This window comes from Phocoena phocoena, chromosome 5, assembly GCF_963924675.1.
Source record: "Phocoena phocoena chromosome 5, mPhoPho1.1, whole genome shotgun sequence".
In the NCBI taxonomy this organism is placed as follows: domain Eukaryota; kingdom Metazoa; phylum Chordata; class Mammalia; order Artiodactyla; family Phocoenidae; genus Phocoena; species Phocoena phocoena.
This window is the reverse complement of record NC_089223.1, coordinates 86,235,150-86,251,337: the sequence shown is the minus strand read 5'-3', so window position 1 is coordinate 86,251,337 and position 16,188 is coordinate 86,235,150. Positions and strand designations below refer to the sequence as shown.

General features: G+C 42.2%; 1 protein-coding gene across 2 annotated transcripts in view; it reads left to right on the top strand.

Annotated features, from left to right (window-relative positions):
* The first annotated feature begins 5,940 nt into the window (after nucleotides 1-5,940).
* STIM2 (stromal interaction molecule 2) overlaps nucleotides 5,941-16,188 on the top strand; it is a 168,863-nt gene continuing 158,615 nt past the window's right edge. For both annotated transcript variants that reach the window (XM_065877395.1, XM_065877394.1), the window contains exon 1: nucleotides 5,941-6,349. In XM_065877395.1, coding sequence (XP_065733467.1) covers nucleotides 5,941-6,349 — 409 coding nt within the window. The remainder of the gene's footprint in view (nucleotides 6,350-16,188) is intronic.

Sequence of the window (16,188 nt, the reverse complement as noted above, 5' to 3'; positions counted from 1 at the left end):
GTGGCTCGTGGGCTCTAGAGCGCAGGCTCAGCAGTTGGGGCACACGGGATTAGTTGCTCTGTGGCATGTGGGATCTTCCCGGACCAGGGCTCGAACCCGTGTCCCCTGTGCTGGCAGGTGGATTCTTAACCACTGTGCTACCAGGGAAGCCTTTTTTTTTTTTAAATAAATTTATTTATTTATTTATTTTTGGCTGCGTTAGGTCTTCGTTGCTGTGTGCGGGCTTTCCTAGTTGCGGCGAGCGTGGGCTACTCTTTATTGCAGTGCACAGGCTTCTATTGCAGTGGCTTCTCTTGTTGCAGAGCACAGGCTCTAGACGGGTGGGTTTCAGTAGTTGTGGCAGGCAGGCTCAGTAGCTGTGCCTCGTGGGCTCTAGAGTGCAGGCTCAGTAGTGTGGCGCACGTGCTTAGTTGCTCTGCAGCATGTGGGATCTTCCCAGACCAGGGTGCAAACCCGTGTCCCCTGCACTGGCAGGCAGATTCTCAACCACTGCGCCACGAGGGAAGCCCCATAATCCATATTCTTAAGGACATCAGAGCTCAAATAAGCCTCCAGCAAGGACCTGGCTTTCCTGGAACCAAGATACAGGAGCGTCTCTCCTTACAAAGCGTTTAGATTCCAAATGGCTGTACTTATGGCCATGTTTTTATTCATTCAAACTTAATGAGAAGGGGTTTAAATTTTCAGTCTCCAGATGAATTTTCCACAAAAGGAAAGGGAGATGGGAAACCCTTTGAAACTTTAAAACCTTTTGAAACTTTGAAATGTCCTTGCTCATATATGTTGTATGGCATCTTTTCCTAAAATAGATATGTTTTGTATATAGTAAGTCCCCTTCATATGAACGAGTTCCATTCTGAGAGCGCGTTCATAAGCCCAATTTGTTTGTAAGTCCAACAGAATTAGCCTAGGTACCCAATTAACACAATCAACTATATAGTACTGTACTGTAATAGGCTTATAATACTTTTCACACAAATAATACATAAAAAACGAATAAAGAAAACATTTAAAATCCTACAGTACCTTGAAAAGTACGGTAGTACAGTACAACCAATGGCATACAGGGGCTGGCATTGAGTGAACAGGAAAGAAGAGTTACTGACTGGCGGAAGGAGAGGACGTGGGAGATGGTAGAGCTGAAAGATCATCAGCAATAGGAGATGGAGGGCAAGCTGCAGTTTCACTCACGCCTGACGTTGATGGAACGTGCGTTCGCATCATCGAAAGTTCGCAACTTGAAGGCTCGTATGTAGGGGACTTACTGTACTTTGAAATTGAGTGTAGGTAATTTCCTCCTAGATAATCTCTTCAAGTATTGAAAGGAACACTTTAGCAGCTTTGTGCCCTGTAACTCACAGGTGTTGTGAACATTTGATTAGTGCTTTGAGCCCATGGAACCACACTTTGCCGGAAAACAAAAAATTTACCATCCTAAGCTTTAGTTCTAGAACAAATACTTGGTCTTAACTGACTTCAGATTAGGTTAGTAGGCATCTGACTTAGAAGCTTATCTCTTGCATCATACTCCAAGGTTTTTCCATTCTATCAGTCACTTTTCCAGTCTCTTGCTGTCAAGAGCATAGGTGTATCATGTTTTACCTGTTGCATAATTTGCCTTTTTATCTTCAGAATTGTCAGTACTATCCAAGGAAGTCATCTGTGTACAAATGAAGGAATTCTCATTCTCTCATCATTTTCAATTATGAATATCTCTTCTTTTATCTCCATCACAATTCCACTCTTTTTTACAGGAACTGTCAACTCCTACTGCTTTTGCACTTATCAGATACTACATGATCATTATTATTCATGTAACACCTCAGATTAAGCAGTACCAGAGCCAACATCTTTAATAATAGAAATGACCCCAGAGCCTGCTGACTCCCATAGCTTTGGTGGGCAGAGTTGACTTGCTTTTGCTCTGATGGGTGGCTTTTAAAAAAAGTTATGTTAATACATTAAAAATTCTTAGTTTTTTATTTCCTACTCTGGATGCACGACACCTTTTAGGAGACTTCCTTTCTCCACTCAAGCAGAAAGATGGTATGAGGTTTACCACCTTCCCCGGATTAGGTAATATTCCATGCCTTATTGGCTTTAGGGAGAAGGAATCTTGCTAATGAGTTACTCCCAATGTGTCTCTTTTTTTTTTAGTGCTTTAATTTATTCAACAATTTGAGGGCCATATTTATACGCGGAGGCTTCACTGATCAGATACGGGAACCATCATATAAGCAGTATCACTTTGGACGTGTTTCCAAAGTTCTCGGGGCCTTGATTCCCTTGCAAGCTAGTGTGGGGAGTCAGTGGGAACACATAGAACGGTTGGTACGCAACGGTGCTCCCACCAAAGGGAGCTCTTTGCATTTCTCCAAGGTGCTTAACCAGGATGAGCAAATGAAGCGGGCTCTCGGATGATGTTCAGTCAGCCTCCGATATTCCAGGAACACGAAGTCGAAGGTGAGAAATCCTACTTGCAACCGCCCTCCAGGTCACAGGCAGACCGGAGAAATTCCGTGGGCGGTGCGAGTAGCAAGACAAAGCCCCTCTCGGTTAACCACAGGCTGGAGCTCCCCACTTCTCCACCCCCATCCCTGCTCTCGCTCCATGCCCACCCACGGCCCGCCCGCGTCACAACGTCATCGCCTGGCTGCCGGGTGCAAGGACGCGCCGCCCACGGAGGGGGAGCCGGAAGCCGGGAGGGCAACCGCGCTCGGCGTCCCGGAACCGCGGGAGTCTGAGAGCTCGCGCACCTGGGGAAAAGCGGCAGGAGACAGCGGGCATGCGCGAGGCTGCCGGGCGGCGCAGGCGCGTTGCTGGCCTCACTCGAGGGACCAGATCCGGTTCTCCGGGTTGGAGCGGGTGGGGTGTTGTGGGTTGTCCTGGCTGCCGGGGAGAAGGGGGGAAAAAGGTGATGCGGAAGGAGGCAGACTCTTCAGAAGGGCGGATTTGCTTCTGGGATGGAGAGGGCCCGGGTGGACGGATCCTAGTGTGCGTCTGTGCTGGGCGCCCCACAGAGTTAGGGATTTGTCGGAAGATGAAATTAATCAACCGCGCAGAGTGCGATGCAATTTTCCTAAGCCAGGAACACGCTTAGAATACACGCCCAGAGCCTGGGTCCAGTTCTTCCCTGGGATGACTACGTATCTGTGTGCCGGGCACCAAGCAATGGCTGACCTGTTATTTCAGTCTCCCGCCGCCACCAACAGCCCTGTGGGGCGGGTTTATTACGTGGCCCCCAGTTTCCCCTTTGGAAACCCAGGATAGATTATCTTGTCTACAGGTCGCGCAGCTGAAATACCGTGGAGTTGCTCTTGCCACCAGGTTTGTCTGATTCCAAAGCTCACTGCTGCCTATCAGAAGCTTGAAGTCATGAATGGGTGAAAATTAGACACAGACATTCTGTAAATAAATGGTAAATCGTGAGGTTTAGACGTTAAAAGGTATAAATCAGGCTATAGGAGTAGGTAGGTGTCAGGGAAAAGGGGTCAAAGTGGATTTTGAATAGGATTTGGCTGGAGGTAAGAAAAGGGAAAGGAAAGGCTTGGAGGTGGAACAGGAAACCTGAGAAGAAAAGGAAGCGATTGCTTCAACTGGAGCCTTGTCTTTACGTTTGGCTTGCAAATTGTAGCATCTGTAATTCTAGAGATAGGCTTGTCTTCCAAAGCAATGGACTTTCTCTTTTCTGCACCTAGATTTCTGCTCGATGCACAGTGATAACTATTCCTCTGTTCAGCAAGAAGATGCATTCTGGCCACCCGTTTAACAGCCGGAAACTTTGGTACCCGTGACAAAGATGATACGAGATGGAGGATGTTTTGCTGAACCCTGGCCTGCCTGAGAGAGGTCTCTTTAGTGCTTGCAGGTTCTTCTACCTGTGTAACTCCTTTGTGGCTCCAGTAGTGAGAAGAATAAACAATCATAAGCCCCAATATCTTTAAAAGAAAAGAAAAAAAGCCCATATCATCTTTGTTTAAAGAAGCTTGGACCCAGTGATTTGTTAATTTGTTCGTGGTTTCATACTGCTATTGAAACAGCAGTAACAGCTTGCTCTGCCCAATTTAACAACTGATTAACTACTACCTTGTATTAGCCTCTAATTGTTTAATGGGTGTAAATTATATCTTCTAAGCAAGATTGTAAGATTCCCCACGCAGGGACGGTGTTCTCCGTCTTAAATCTCTGAACTGACTTGACTTTTCCAAGTGTCTCTCTTATACCCCCTTGAATCCCCACTACTAAGTACTCTGCCTGGCACATGCTAGGCACTCAGCTAATGTTGAATGAAATGTTGCCTTCTGGAGAGCAGAAAACAAGCCTGCTATTTCTTTATATTTTTCTGGCCCTCTAGTACAATTATCTCCTTTTGGAGGACATTCAGCAAATATGTGACTTGATTGCTGTGCCTTTCAGCAGGGGAAATATAATCTCCCTGATGCCTTATAAAGAATTGCCACCTAAACACCGTGTCCCCAAGAAGTCTGTCAAGAATTCATTGTTGATAGATTGATTAGCCTCAAAGAAATTCTTAGTTCTTTTCTGAAGTGTGCATCTGTCTTTCCACAGTCAGTGACATTCATGGTTATGTTGGTCAGACTGCCTAAGAAATTATTTGGGAGATTGTGTAATTTGAGTATCTTCTTGACTTGAGAAGACAAACCAATAAAAAACCAAATCAAAACCCTAACCCAACAACAGAAACCCAATAACAAACAGGACCTTTGTGCTTAAGAACTCTATCTGCAAAACAACTTTGTGCCTCTGGAGAGAGAATATGTGTGTGTGTGTGTGTGTGTGTGTGTGTGTGTGTGTGTGTGTGGCGTGCTTCTTTTGAGGTACGTGAAGCCAAATGAAATCTGAAACACCGTTTTTCTGTCAACCTATTCAGCTGACAGCAAAGACCCCTTAGGGTGGGGTGCGGTTAGGGAGGTGATGAGTTCAGGTAATGTCTGAACATATGTCTGAACATAAAGACTAGACCAAATCCTTTTCAATATTTACATTCAGTGGCGCTAAATCTGGCACCGTCTCCCATTCTTTATCTGTGGAAACTGGGGGCAAATAACAACGTTTCTTAGCCTTAGTTTCCTCTTTTGTAAAATGGGGATGAAAACGATATCACCACCTAACTTTTAGAGTTACAATGTGTAAATCTGTAAAGCGCTTAGGACATTGCCTGGCACACTAGCACTTAGCAAGAGCTTTAAGTCTTTGGTAAGTAAGTAAAACGCTATGACCTCCACTTCCATACTGCTAGCCTCTTGTAAGCCCCACCTATACCGAAATTCTGGAGACGCCGCTGTTTCCGATTACAAGGTTTTCTGACCCATGCAATTATTTTTGCTGCCATCTGCACGGTTAAAAGTCGCCCAAACGATTTCGGATGTCCGTACTCTTCTCCCCGTCCCCTTGGTTCCGCTTCCCGCTCCTCCGCCCCCGCCGCCTCAATCGCGGTGGGGGCGTGAATGGGGGAGGGGGACGTGAATGGGGGAAGGGGGCATGTCCGCCTTCCTCCCCACCCCCTATCTTCGCCGCTCAGCGAAAGCCTTGGAAACCACCCCACGGCTCTCGTCCTACCCGGAACGCCCCCGGGGGCGGGGCTCGGGTGCCGCGCAGGCCCAATACAGCCCCGTCGCGCCTGCGCAGTGGAGGGGCTGAAGGAGGCGGGGGATTGGTATGCGAGCGAATGTGTGAGGGGAGGAGGCGTCCGGGCCGAGCGTGGTACTACGACGGGCGCGGGCCGGAGGGGGCGGGGGGATGCGCCGCGGCGGCGGCGGCGGCGGCGGCGGCGGCGGCGGCGCGGACGCTGGGACTGGTGTTTGGAGGCGCCAGAGCAGCGGATCCCAGTCTTGCTGCCGCAGCAGCGCGAGTGTCGCGCGCGGCCTGAAGACGACATACCTTTTTGCTCCTCACCTTTTTTTTAAATAACCGAAACCAATGAACGCAGCCGGGACCCGAGCTCCAGAGGCCGCCGGTGCCGACGGGACCAGGCTGGAGCCCGACAGGAGCTCGCGTCTGAGGCGGCGGGGGCGGCCCGAGGAGTCGCAGGAGGCGGCGGCGCCTCGCGAAGCGGGCGAGTGGCTGGCGGCCGGGGCGCCGCCGCGCTTTCCCCCCGCTCCTCCTCCGCGTCCTCATCCCGCCACGACGCCCGGCCCGGCCTCAGGCTGGCTGCGGCGGCGGCGGCGCTGGGCTGCGCTGCTGGTCCTCGGGCTGCTGGTGGCAGGCGCGGCGGACGGATGCGAGCTGGTGCCCAGGCACCTCCGCGGACGGCGGACGGCGGGCTCTGCCGCGGTGGCCGCCTCTTCTCCCGCCGCGGCGGGGGGCGACAGCCCGGCGCTCATGACAGGTGAGGGCCGGGAGGGCGGCGGGCGGGGCTCGGCCGGGCACTGCGGGACCCCCATCCCTGGGAGGGGCCCGCGCCTCCTGCCCGGCGCCTGCTATTCGACGGCCCTCGTCAGTGCGCGATGCCCAGCCGGGTGCCCAGACGCCAGCGCCCTGGCAGCTGCATGGGCGCTGCACTTCGGACGCCTTCCCTCTCCTCCTTGATACCCCGCCCTCGTCAAAGCCTCTCGACGGCAGTCGCTTCCCCGCCCTTAAGTCTGCTCTCCGGTGTTCCACGCTGAGCAATGCGGTGGTTTCTCTTCCGTGCTGCAGAAGAGCCAGCAGGGTCTGCAGGGTACTGGACTGATGTTTTTTTTTTTTTTTGAAGCTGCTAGAAGAAGTCAGCAGCAGCAATGCGGTATTGAGTCCGCCTTTGGTGCTGCTGTTGCAAAGGCAGCTGGCAGCGAGTCTCACAGGTTCAGAGACCCGCTGAGCACAATGTCCCAGGGGAGGCTGCTGGAGAGGATTCTTTGAGAGTCATAATACCTAGTGGTATTTAGTGGTTCCTTATTAGTTTGCGGAAACCTCTAAGTCTAATGTGGACTTTTTGAGGAGTGGGGAGAAGACCGTTATAAAGGATGGATAGATAGTATTTGCTGGTGGGAGCATCACTGGGTGCAAAGGTGCAGAAAGCTGAGCAGGTTACCAGGAATATACCGAAAATTTACCAAGTGAAGGATATTCGGTGCTCGTATTTGAGCAGCACAGTTCTGATAGACTGCAACAGCACTTTTTAAAAATATGGAACGTTCTTGAAATTATTGAAAACTGGCGAGGTGAGGTAGAAAATTGAATCCTTTTAAAGCTTTCCATTGTCATGTACTACTGATAGGTTGTGGTTTAAGTAATGATGTAAGGATCTTGAAATGATTTCTTTTGGAAAAGTAGTGGAGTTTAAAGTAAGCTTTTTTTTTGTACTTTATTTTTAAAAGTACTTTGTAGATTTTCTGCATAATTGCAAGACTAAAAAGGAAAAAGTAAAGTGGAACAAGATGACCCATCATTAATTTAACCAAAGTGATAGTCCAACAGGCGTTTGAAAGTTACTAACAGCTGCTGTGAGTGGAGCTCAGGAGGTCTATTCTTTAGAGCAAAGCAGCTATTCACTGGGTTCAATGACAGGATGTTTACTATTCTAGAGAGGAGGGTGTTGGTAAACTTTCCAAGCTCTTTGGAAGTTGTAGTGTATGGAACATAATGGTAGGAATATTTAGCTTGCTTTACCCTTTAGTATATTAAGCCCTTTAAGTGGAAATTGAAACATCAGACTTATAGCTGGGTAATTTTGATAAAACGATTACAGAATGATCAGTATTAGGAGTGTAATAGAGTTTGAGTGAGAGGTTAGATTGGATAGCTTTATGCTTCAGTAGTCTTATAGTGATTATTGGGAAAGTAGCAAGATAAAACTATAATGTGAAGGTTTAATGCCTCATGCACGAAGGGAAGCAGAATTACTTGGGTTTCTAGAAGCTATAGGAGTGTGGCTCTTGGTTTCTTGAGCAGAAAAGTTTGGTTAATAAATAATTGGCTAGTGTTTTATCAATATGTAGTTGCTAAAAGGGCACATGATTCGGAAAATGTAGTATTAACCACTAACAGTATGTTGTATATCGTGTAGATTAGGTCAAGAAAATTACTTAAGATCGAATTTTATTTTAATAAGCTGTTTATAATCCTTCCTTTTGAAGATTTAAATTCCTCTGAGTTATTTATGGTATTGTGAAAAAGGAAAGGTGATTCTCATTGGATGAAAAGTCTGATATATCACACAAAATTAGTTTGTGCTGTAGTGCTTTAAAATAAGTTTACTAAAATAATATTGACCCTGGAATTTATTTTTAATATTCTTAATATTCTTTCCCTTTGTTAGAATATTGATTTTTTAAAATATATTTATTTATTTTTATTTTTGGCTGCGTTGGGTCTTCTTTGTGCTCACGGGCCTTTCTCTAGTTGCGGTGAGTTGCGGTGAGTTGCGGTGTGCGGGCTTCTCATTGTGGTGGCTTCACTTGTTGTGGAGCACGGGCTCTAGGTGCACGGGCTTCAGTAGTTGTGGCTCGCGGGCTCTAGAGCACAGGCTCAGTAGTTGTGGCGCACGGGCTTAGTTGCTCCGTGGCATGTGGGATCTTCCTGGACCAGGGCTCGAACCCGTGTCCCTTGCATTGGCAGGCGGATTCTTAACCACTGCGCCACCAGGGAAGCCTGAATATTGATTTTTTGAATTATGTAAATCACTTGAAATTTAAGATAATCAAATTACACAGTATACAAATTAAATTGGGTCCTTTTAATAAGTTTATGTAAATACAGTCCACAAAGTTAGAGCATACTGAAAATTTCTTTGAATTATATGGTCAGTATGGGGCTCCTTCCTATTCTGATTGTATGAATAGTGCTTTCTTTTGTGGTTTCCATTTGTAAATGTTGTGCTAAACCCAGAACATAATTAATTATTGCTGTTGTACACTTCAGGAAGTAGAACCATAGACTGAACTTAAAAAATACTGTGTTATCATAATCTAGGCAGTGTTAATGGATAGAAATGGAATAGAGAGTTTTAGTAATGAAACTGAGCTTCATGTGAATGTTGAAAATTCTTGTAAGAATTTTGAGAGAATTGCTGTCTCTGTATTAAAGATGTCATTTAACTGTGAATTCTTAATAGCTCTGAAAATGGCAACCAAAGTCACTTTATCTTCTCTTTTTCTCTTCAGATTAGTATTTTAAATACTTACCTTGAGGAACTTCATAAGAGTTTGCCTCTTACTAATAAAATCTAGAAAACAGTCTTTTCCACTGGGTTTTACTTTAGAGGTTTAGTGTATTTTAAGAATAAATTGCCTTTAAATCATCTACTGCATGCTTAGTTTTGAGCAAGCAGGTGTTCTTTTAAAGAGAGAGACTATGTCACATCAAAATAAACAGGCCCGTTGTCATAAGAATATTGGTTTATATTTCCTTTTCTTTTTTTATATTACCTTTTCAGGATTCAGTGTGTGCAAATGTTTTGATAAGGTGAAACCATTAACTATTTACAGTGCTGTGTAGTAAGGGCTTAAGTTATATATATATATGTGTGTGTATATATTGATATATAACATTTTAATAATAATTTAATAATAACAATACATTTATATTTAGGGTTCTTACTTTCAAAGTGATTGAAATTTAAAGCAAGTTAGGAATTGATGATTGAGTGCTTGTTGATTATAATCTAAAGCAGTGTTTGAATAATTCAAAACATCACTTTTTTTTTTCTTTTTTGCCTAACAGGTTCAGAGTCAATGAATTGATCCCAGTAGGCAGTGATTGATCTCATCCAGATATGGTTCCTGAGAAATAGCTTATGAAAGGGCACACATGTATACAATAGACATACACACATACATAAATATATCGCATGTTTATAGAACACATTTATTCTGACAAAATATGTATATTTTGTCATATATGTTATATATATACATATACATGTTACTTTGAGTAATATTTTGTGAATTTGCATGTGTTAATGTTTTCATTGTGACAATAGTTAAATTCATAGTGTACTTCACATAGTGTTAGAAAATGTTTTTCCTCCTTTTGTGAAGTTACTCTTTTTGAATTTAGCTTAGGATTTCCTGAAGCTGCCTTTTGATGGCTAGGTCTTCTGCTGTATCCTTTTTTTTTCCTTTCCCATAGTTATCATTTACCAGTTCCTTTCATTTAAAAAAAAAAAATTTTTTTTTTTATGTGGACCATTTTGAAAGTCTTTATTGAATTTGTTACAACATTGCTTCTGGTTTTTTTTTTTTTTTAATTTTTTTGCGGTACGAGGGCCTCTCACTGCTGTGGCCTCTCCCGCCGCGGAGCGCAGGCTCAGCGGCGGTGGCTCACGGGCCCAGCTGCTCCGCGGCATGTGGGATCCTCCCAGACCGGGGCACGAACCCATGTCCCCTGCACCGGCAGGCGGACTCCCAACCACCTCACCACCAGGGAAGCCCTTGCTTCTGTCTTATGTTTTGGTTTTTTGGCTACGAGGCATGTGGGATTTTAGCTCCCTGACCAGGGATCGAATCTGTACCCCCTGTATTGGAAAGCAAAGTCTTAACCACTGGACTGACTGGGAAGTCCCATACCAGTCCCTTTTTTTTTTACTAGTCTTTGGTCATTGCTCTAGGTTGTTTTTTTCTTTTTCCTGTTGCTGACTACAGAATTAAAGAACATACTCGTATCCCTTTTGATCTCGTCTATTCTGACCATTTAAGAATTCGTAGTAATCTTATTGGTCTGGAAACATTGCATCCCTTGGTACTCTTTTTGAGAATGCTGTGGCAGAACTGAGTGGTCTCTGTTGGGAATCCCCTGACACAGGAAAAACTCAGAGGGCCAGCTGGAAAAGTGGGTTCAGGATTTAGTTTAATTTTAACAATAGGATCCACACAGGAATTCTTTAATTTGCTAAAGGCTTGCTTTGTGATTGGATACATGCTAATGTTTTTAGATTAATTTAGACTTTTGAGTAACTGTATCAAGTATTTTGGATATTACCCTACTCATTGATAATAATGCAGTGTGGAACATTTTCGGAATGATGCATGGAGATCTATATTTGTGTATAGGATAGCTAAAGTTTGAACTCATTAAGCTAATGTTAAGCTAATGTTAAGCTAATTAAGCTAATGTTAAAATTACCACCTAATTTTAGCAAGCCATTTTTGATATTAGCAAGCCATTTTTGATATTCACCAGAATTTGGACCTTACCTTATTAAGACCTACCTAGGAGATTACTTCTGAATTGATCAGATTTCATCAACCAAGCAATTATTAAGCATATGCCTATGCCTAATACCATGTAGTACGAATGGGAAAAAATACAAAAGAGACTAAGACATGGGTCTGCCTATTGGGAATAATAGGTATATTTATTAAACTATTACTGGCAGTCAGTATTGTGCTAAGTGCTTTATATACATCACTGTTTTTGATTGTGAGATTAATTCTGTTAGATATTTGCTTTTTTCATGTAAGAGATGAGGAAACTGATGCAGGATGATCTTAAGTAACTTGTCCAAGGTTACATTTAGTAAGTAGCAGAGTCAGATGTTGACCTGTGTTTCTCTGATTCCAAAGCTTTGATTCTTAGCTGGTATGTTGTATGCTTCCTTATACACACAACTAGACATAATAATGAGATAGACTGTGATTAACAATAACAGACCTAAAAATGTTGGAGAAAGAAAGGCTACTAGAGACTATTACTTGGAGGAGGGTTGGTTTTGAGCTGGACCTTGAGGTATAGATAGGGCTTGTTGTGGAGATGAGTGAAAAGGCTTTCAAGGAGGAAGCGTATGCAAGAATAAAGAATAAGTTATTGGTTTTCTTTAGAGTGAAGCATAGGTTGTATGTAGAGTGGCAGAAATGCAAGGAGAAAGGTTTGGCCAAATTATCAAGAGCTTTAATATTCCTTAGTTTATTCCCTGTGTATCAAAATGTCAGCACATCTAAAACTGGGGTACTCAGCCATGTGCTGGGGAGTATGGAAAGCCACAGGAAAGTTGTGATACATTTTCTTGGCATATTCATTTTACTAGATTATTTTGAAAGCAAACATTAAATATTTAATAGTAATTTAAAACATTTAACAATACTAAACATGCACAAGTTATGGAAAATGTAAGTTTACTTTAAATTTTAAGGTCAAATGAAAGGCTTAAAAAGGTATTTTGACCTTTCAGAATGTTTTTTTCATGAACTTAGAGTTCTAAATCTATTATCCTGTCAGGGGTTGAGAAGCCCTGTGGTTTTTAAACATGGGAGTGACATGACCTCAGTGTTTGAAAAGCTAAGTCTAGGTGGATGGAAGTGAGGAGATAAGAGAGATAAATAAAGAGGCCAATTAGTAAGCTATATAGAAGTGGAGGTCTTGAAAGTTTAAAAGATACAGTGGCTATGAAAATGTTTAGAGGAAATTTTATAAAATTTCCTTTATGGTTAGATTAGAAAGGAATCTATTTATATAAAGTCTAAAATAAAAATTGCCTTTAAACCTTTAAACTCCTAGAGTTTGTAAAATGACTTAAATTGGTACAAGTCCTTGAAAATAGGCAAGAAGGAACACTTTGTTGTAGAGTGTCTTTATTTCAAATGTGCCTATTTAATTAAAAAATTACTATGTTTTTATATGATTGGACTTATGTGATGATTTACAAACTGTTATATGAAACTTTTTAGTATTCCATATTTAAAAATGCATGTTTATTCCTTAACAAAGGATAACTGTTTCCAGATTGAACTAACATTACAATGCGTCAGGGTTGAACTCCCCCCCAGCTGCCATTTGAATAACAGTGTCTCAAAGTACTGATATATTATTTGTTTCAAAATTAACTTTTGAATTTCATTGTGTGAATTTCACACTTGATCTGTAGATGATTTCAAATGCCAAATCTAAATGATTTGTTCCTTTCCTTATCCTTCTAGATCTTTATATTAGTAGGTATTAAATATTCAATCCATCTTGACACTTTCTAATCCTACCTTCAGTAACGATTCTCCTTGACTGGTTTCATTGTTGCAGATTTGAGGTTGGTTCTCCCCTAAGCCTGTGTCCTCAGTCTGTGTTCCTCTAGTCTACCTGAACATTTATTTCCTCCTCAGAGAACTTCATTACTAGGAAAGTTCTAAATTGGGAGTGGGGAACCCCAAGCCAATGATTGATTTGACTTTTGGCTTTATTTCATTTGGCCCTTGAGGTGATACTGCACAACCATCATGGCTGCAGTCCTGAGAGTAGTTTCCTTTCTGTTAGGCTTTATCAGCCATCTCGTCTAAAGTGAAACAACTTTAGGATTAAGGCTAAGATTAGTTTTAGAATGTTTAATAGTGACTTTTCAGTGTTTTCTTAAGATAGTGGTAACCCCCCCACCCCACCCCAGGACCAGGAAACCAGAGTATGACAAACACAGTTTACTTGGACTAGTTCATTTCAGAACTCAAGTGCCTGTATCTGTCCCAGTGTTCTTGCAAATGAATTTATATTTTGTGTGCCTGCATCTTGGCATCTGTAACTTACTCTTTTTCCTCTAGTCATTTTCACTTTCTCTACCTCTCTCTTTGATTTTCCTAAACTTGACATTATATGGAACTGAAAATGTCAAAGAAGATTTTACTGAATTAAGTAAAAACTGGTTTTTAAATTTTGAAAATATTTGAAGTGAGTATCTTATTTAGGTAATTAAAAAATAGTAAGAAACCTCATCACAAACCCCCAGAGTAATGAAAGTGATTCGTACTTGTTTCTTAAGTGAGTCTCAATAAGTGAAAAAGGTTTTAAAATCCTTACTTGAAATTTTTTCCTGCTATTCAGCACAGTGTACGGGTCCATGTTATTGCACTCATGTTTTCTTTGCACTATTGTTTTTCTTTCCTTTCAAAAATATGTGATGTTGAGTAATAGATAATCTTAGTTCCCCTTCTTTACTCCTAGTCTCCAGCAATAAATCTTTTAATTTTTCCATTAATGACAAGTATGTAATTTTTTCTCTTTTCCTGCTCTGTCATCTTCATCTGTTCTTTCTGCTTTGTCACAAACATTCAGACTGTGTTAATCCTTGATATTTCTTTCTTCTGTATTGCTGTGTACCAAATTAAAAAAAAAGCTTCTCCAGATCTTTGTCCAGCTGTGGTACAGGTATCCTTTGCTGTTTCTTGAATTTGCTTTTTTAAATATACCTTGCAGTGTGCATCCAGTACTTGGTTCTAGGTCGGTTGAAATGGATGCTAAAAAACCCAGAGGCTAAAAGTGAGAAAGTCAGACTTCAGTGAATGTGTGTGTACGCATATAGTTTTGAACATTTTTTAGTGACTGTTTTGTGTCAGAATGATGCAAAGAACTGGGAATATAAAAATTGAACATTTTTATTGTTGTAAGAACAATATAAACTTGAAAATTGCTATAGAGTGGATTATATAATTTTAAAAATGTATAAATATCATTAAAAAAAATTGAGGTATAGATGATATACAATATTATATATGTTTCAGGTGTACAACAGTGATTCACAATTTTCAAAGGTTATATACTCCATTTATAGTTATTATAAAATAGTGGCTGTACTCCCTGTGTATCCTTGTAGCTTATTTTATACATAATAGTTTGTACCTCTTAATTCCCCACCCCTATCTTGCCCCTTCCCCGTTCCGTCTCTCCACTGGTAACCACTAGTGCTATATATCTGTGAGTCTTTCTTGTTTTGTTATAGTCACTAATTTTGTTTTTTATAATTCCACATATAAGTGATATCATACAGTATTTATCTTTCTCTGACTTACCTCACTTAGCATAATACCCTCCAAGTCCATTCATGTTGTTACAAATGGGAAAATTTCATTTTTTATGGCTGAGTGGTATTCCATTGTGTGTGTGTTTGTGTATGTGTATGTGTACACACGCATACATACACACCACATCTTCTTTATCCATTCATCTGTTGATGGACACTTAGATTCCTTTCATATCTTGGCAATTGTAAATAATGCTGCTGTGAATATTGGGGCGCATGTACCTTTTCAAACTAGTGTTATTTTTTTTGGAGATGTACCCAGGAGTGGAATTTCTGGGTCATACGGTAGTTCTGTTTTTAGTTTTTTGAGAAATCTCCATACTGTTGTCCACAGTGGCTGCATCAGTTTGCATTCCTACCAACAGTGTGCGAGTGTTCCCTTTTCTCTATGTCCTCACCAACATTTGTTATTTGTGTTCTTTTTGATGATAGCCATTCTTTTTTTTATTACATCTTTATTGGAGTATAATTGCTTTACAATGGTGTGTTAGTTTCTGCATTATAACACAGTGAATCAGTTATACATATACATATGTTCCCATATCTCTTCCCTCTTGCGTCTCCCTCCCTCCCACCCTGCCTATCCCACCCCTCTAGGTGTTCACAGAGCACCGAGCTCATCTCCCTGTGCTATGCGGCTGCTTCCCACTAGCTACCTATTTTACGTTTGGTAGTGTATATATGTTCATGCCACTCTCTTACTTTGTCCCACCTTACCCTTCTCCCTCCCCATATCCTCAAGTCCATTCTCTAGTAGGTCTGTGTCTTTATTCCTGTCTTATGCCTAGGTTCGTCATGATATTTTTTTTTTCTTAGATTCCAGATATATGTGTTAGCATACGATATTTGTTTTTCTCTTTCTGACTTACTTCACTCTATATGACAGACTCTAGGTCCATCCACCTCACTACAAATAACTCAATTTCGTTTCTTTTTATGGCTGAGTAATATTCCATTGTATATATGTGCCACATCTTCTTTATGCATTCATCCGATGATGGACACTTAGGTTGTCCCCATCTCCTGCTATTGTAAATAGAGCTGCAATGAACATTTTGGTACATGACTCTTTCTGAATTATGGTTTTCTCTTTTTGAATTATGGTTTGAATTAGGGTATATGCCCAGTAGTGGGATTGCTGGTTCATATGGTAGTTCTATTTGTAGTTTTTTAAGGAATCTCCATACTGTTCTCCATAGTGGCTGTACCAATTCACATTCCCACCAGCAGTGCAAGAGTGTTCCCTTTTCTCCACACCCTCTCCAGCATTTATTGTTTCTAGATTTATTATTATTATTTTTTTTGCAGTACGCGGGCTTCTCACTGTTGTGGCCTCTCCTGTTGTGGAGCACAGTCTCCGAACGTGCAGGCTCAGCGGCCATGGCTCACGGGCCTAGTGGCTCCGCGGCATGTGGGATCTTCCCATACTGGGGCACGAACCCGTGTCCCCTGCATCGGCAGGTGGACTGTCAACC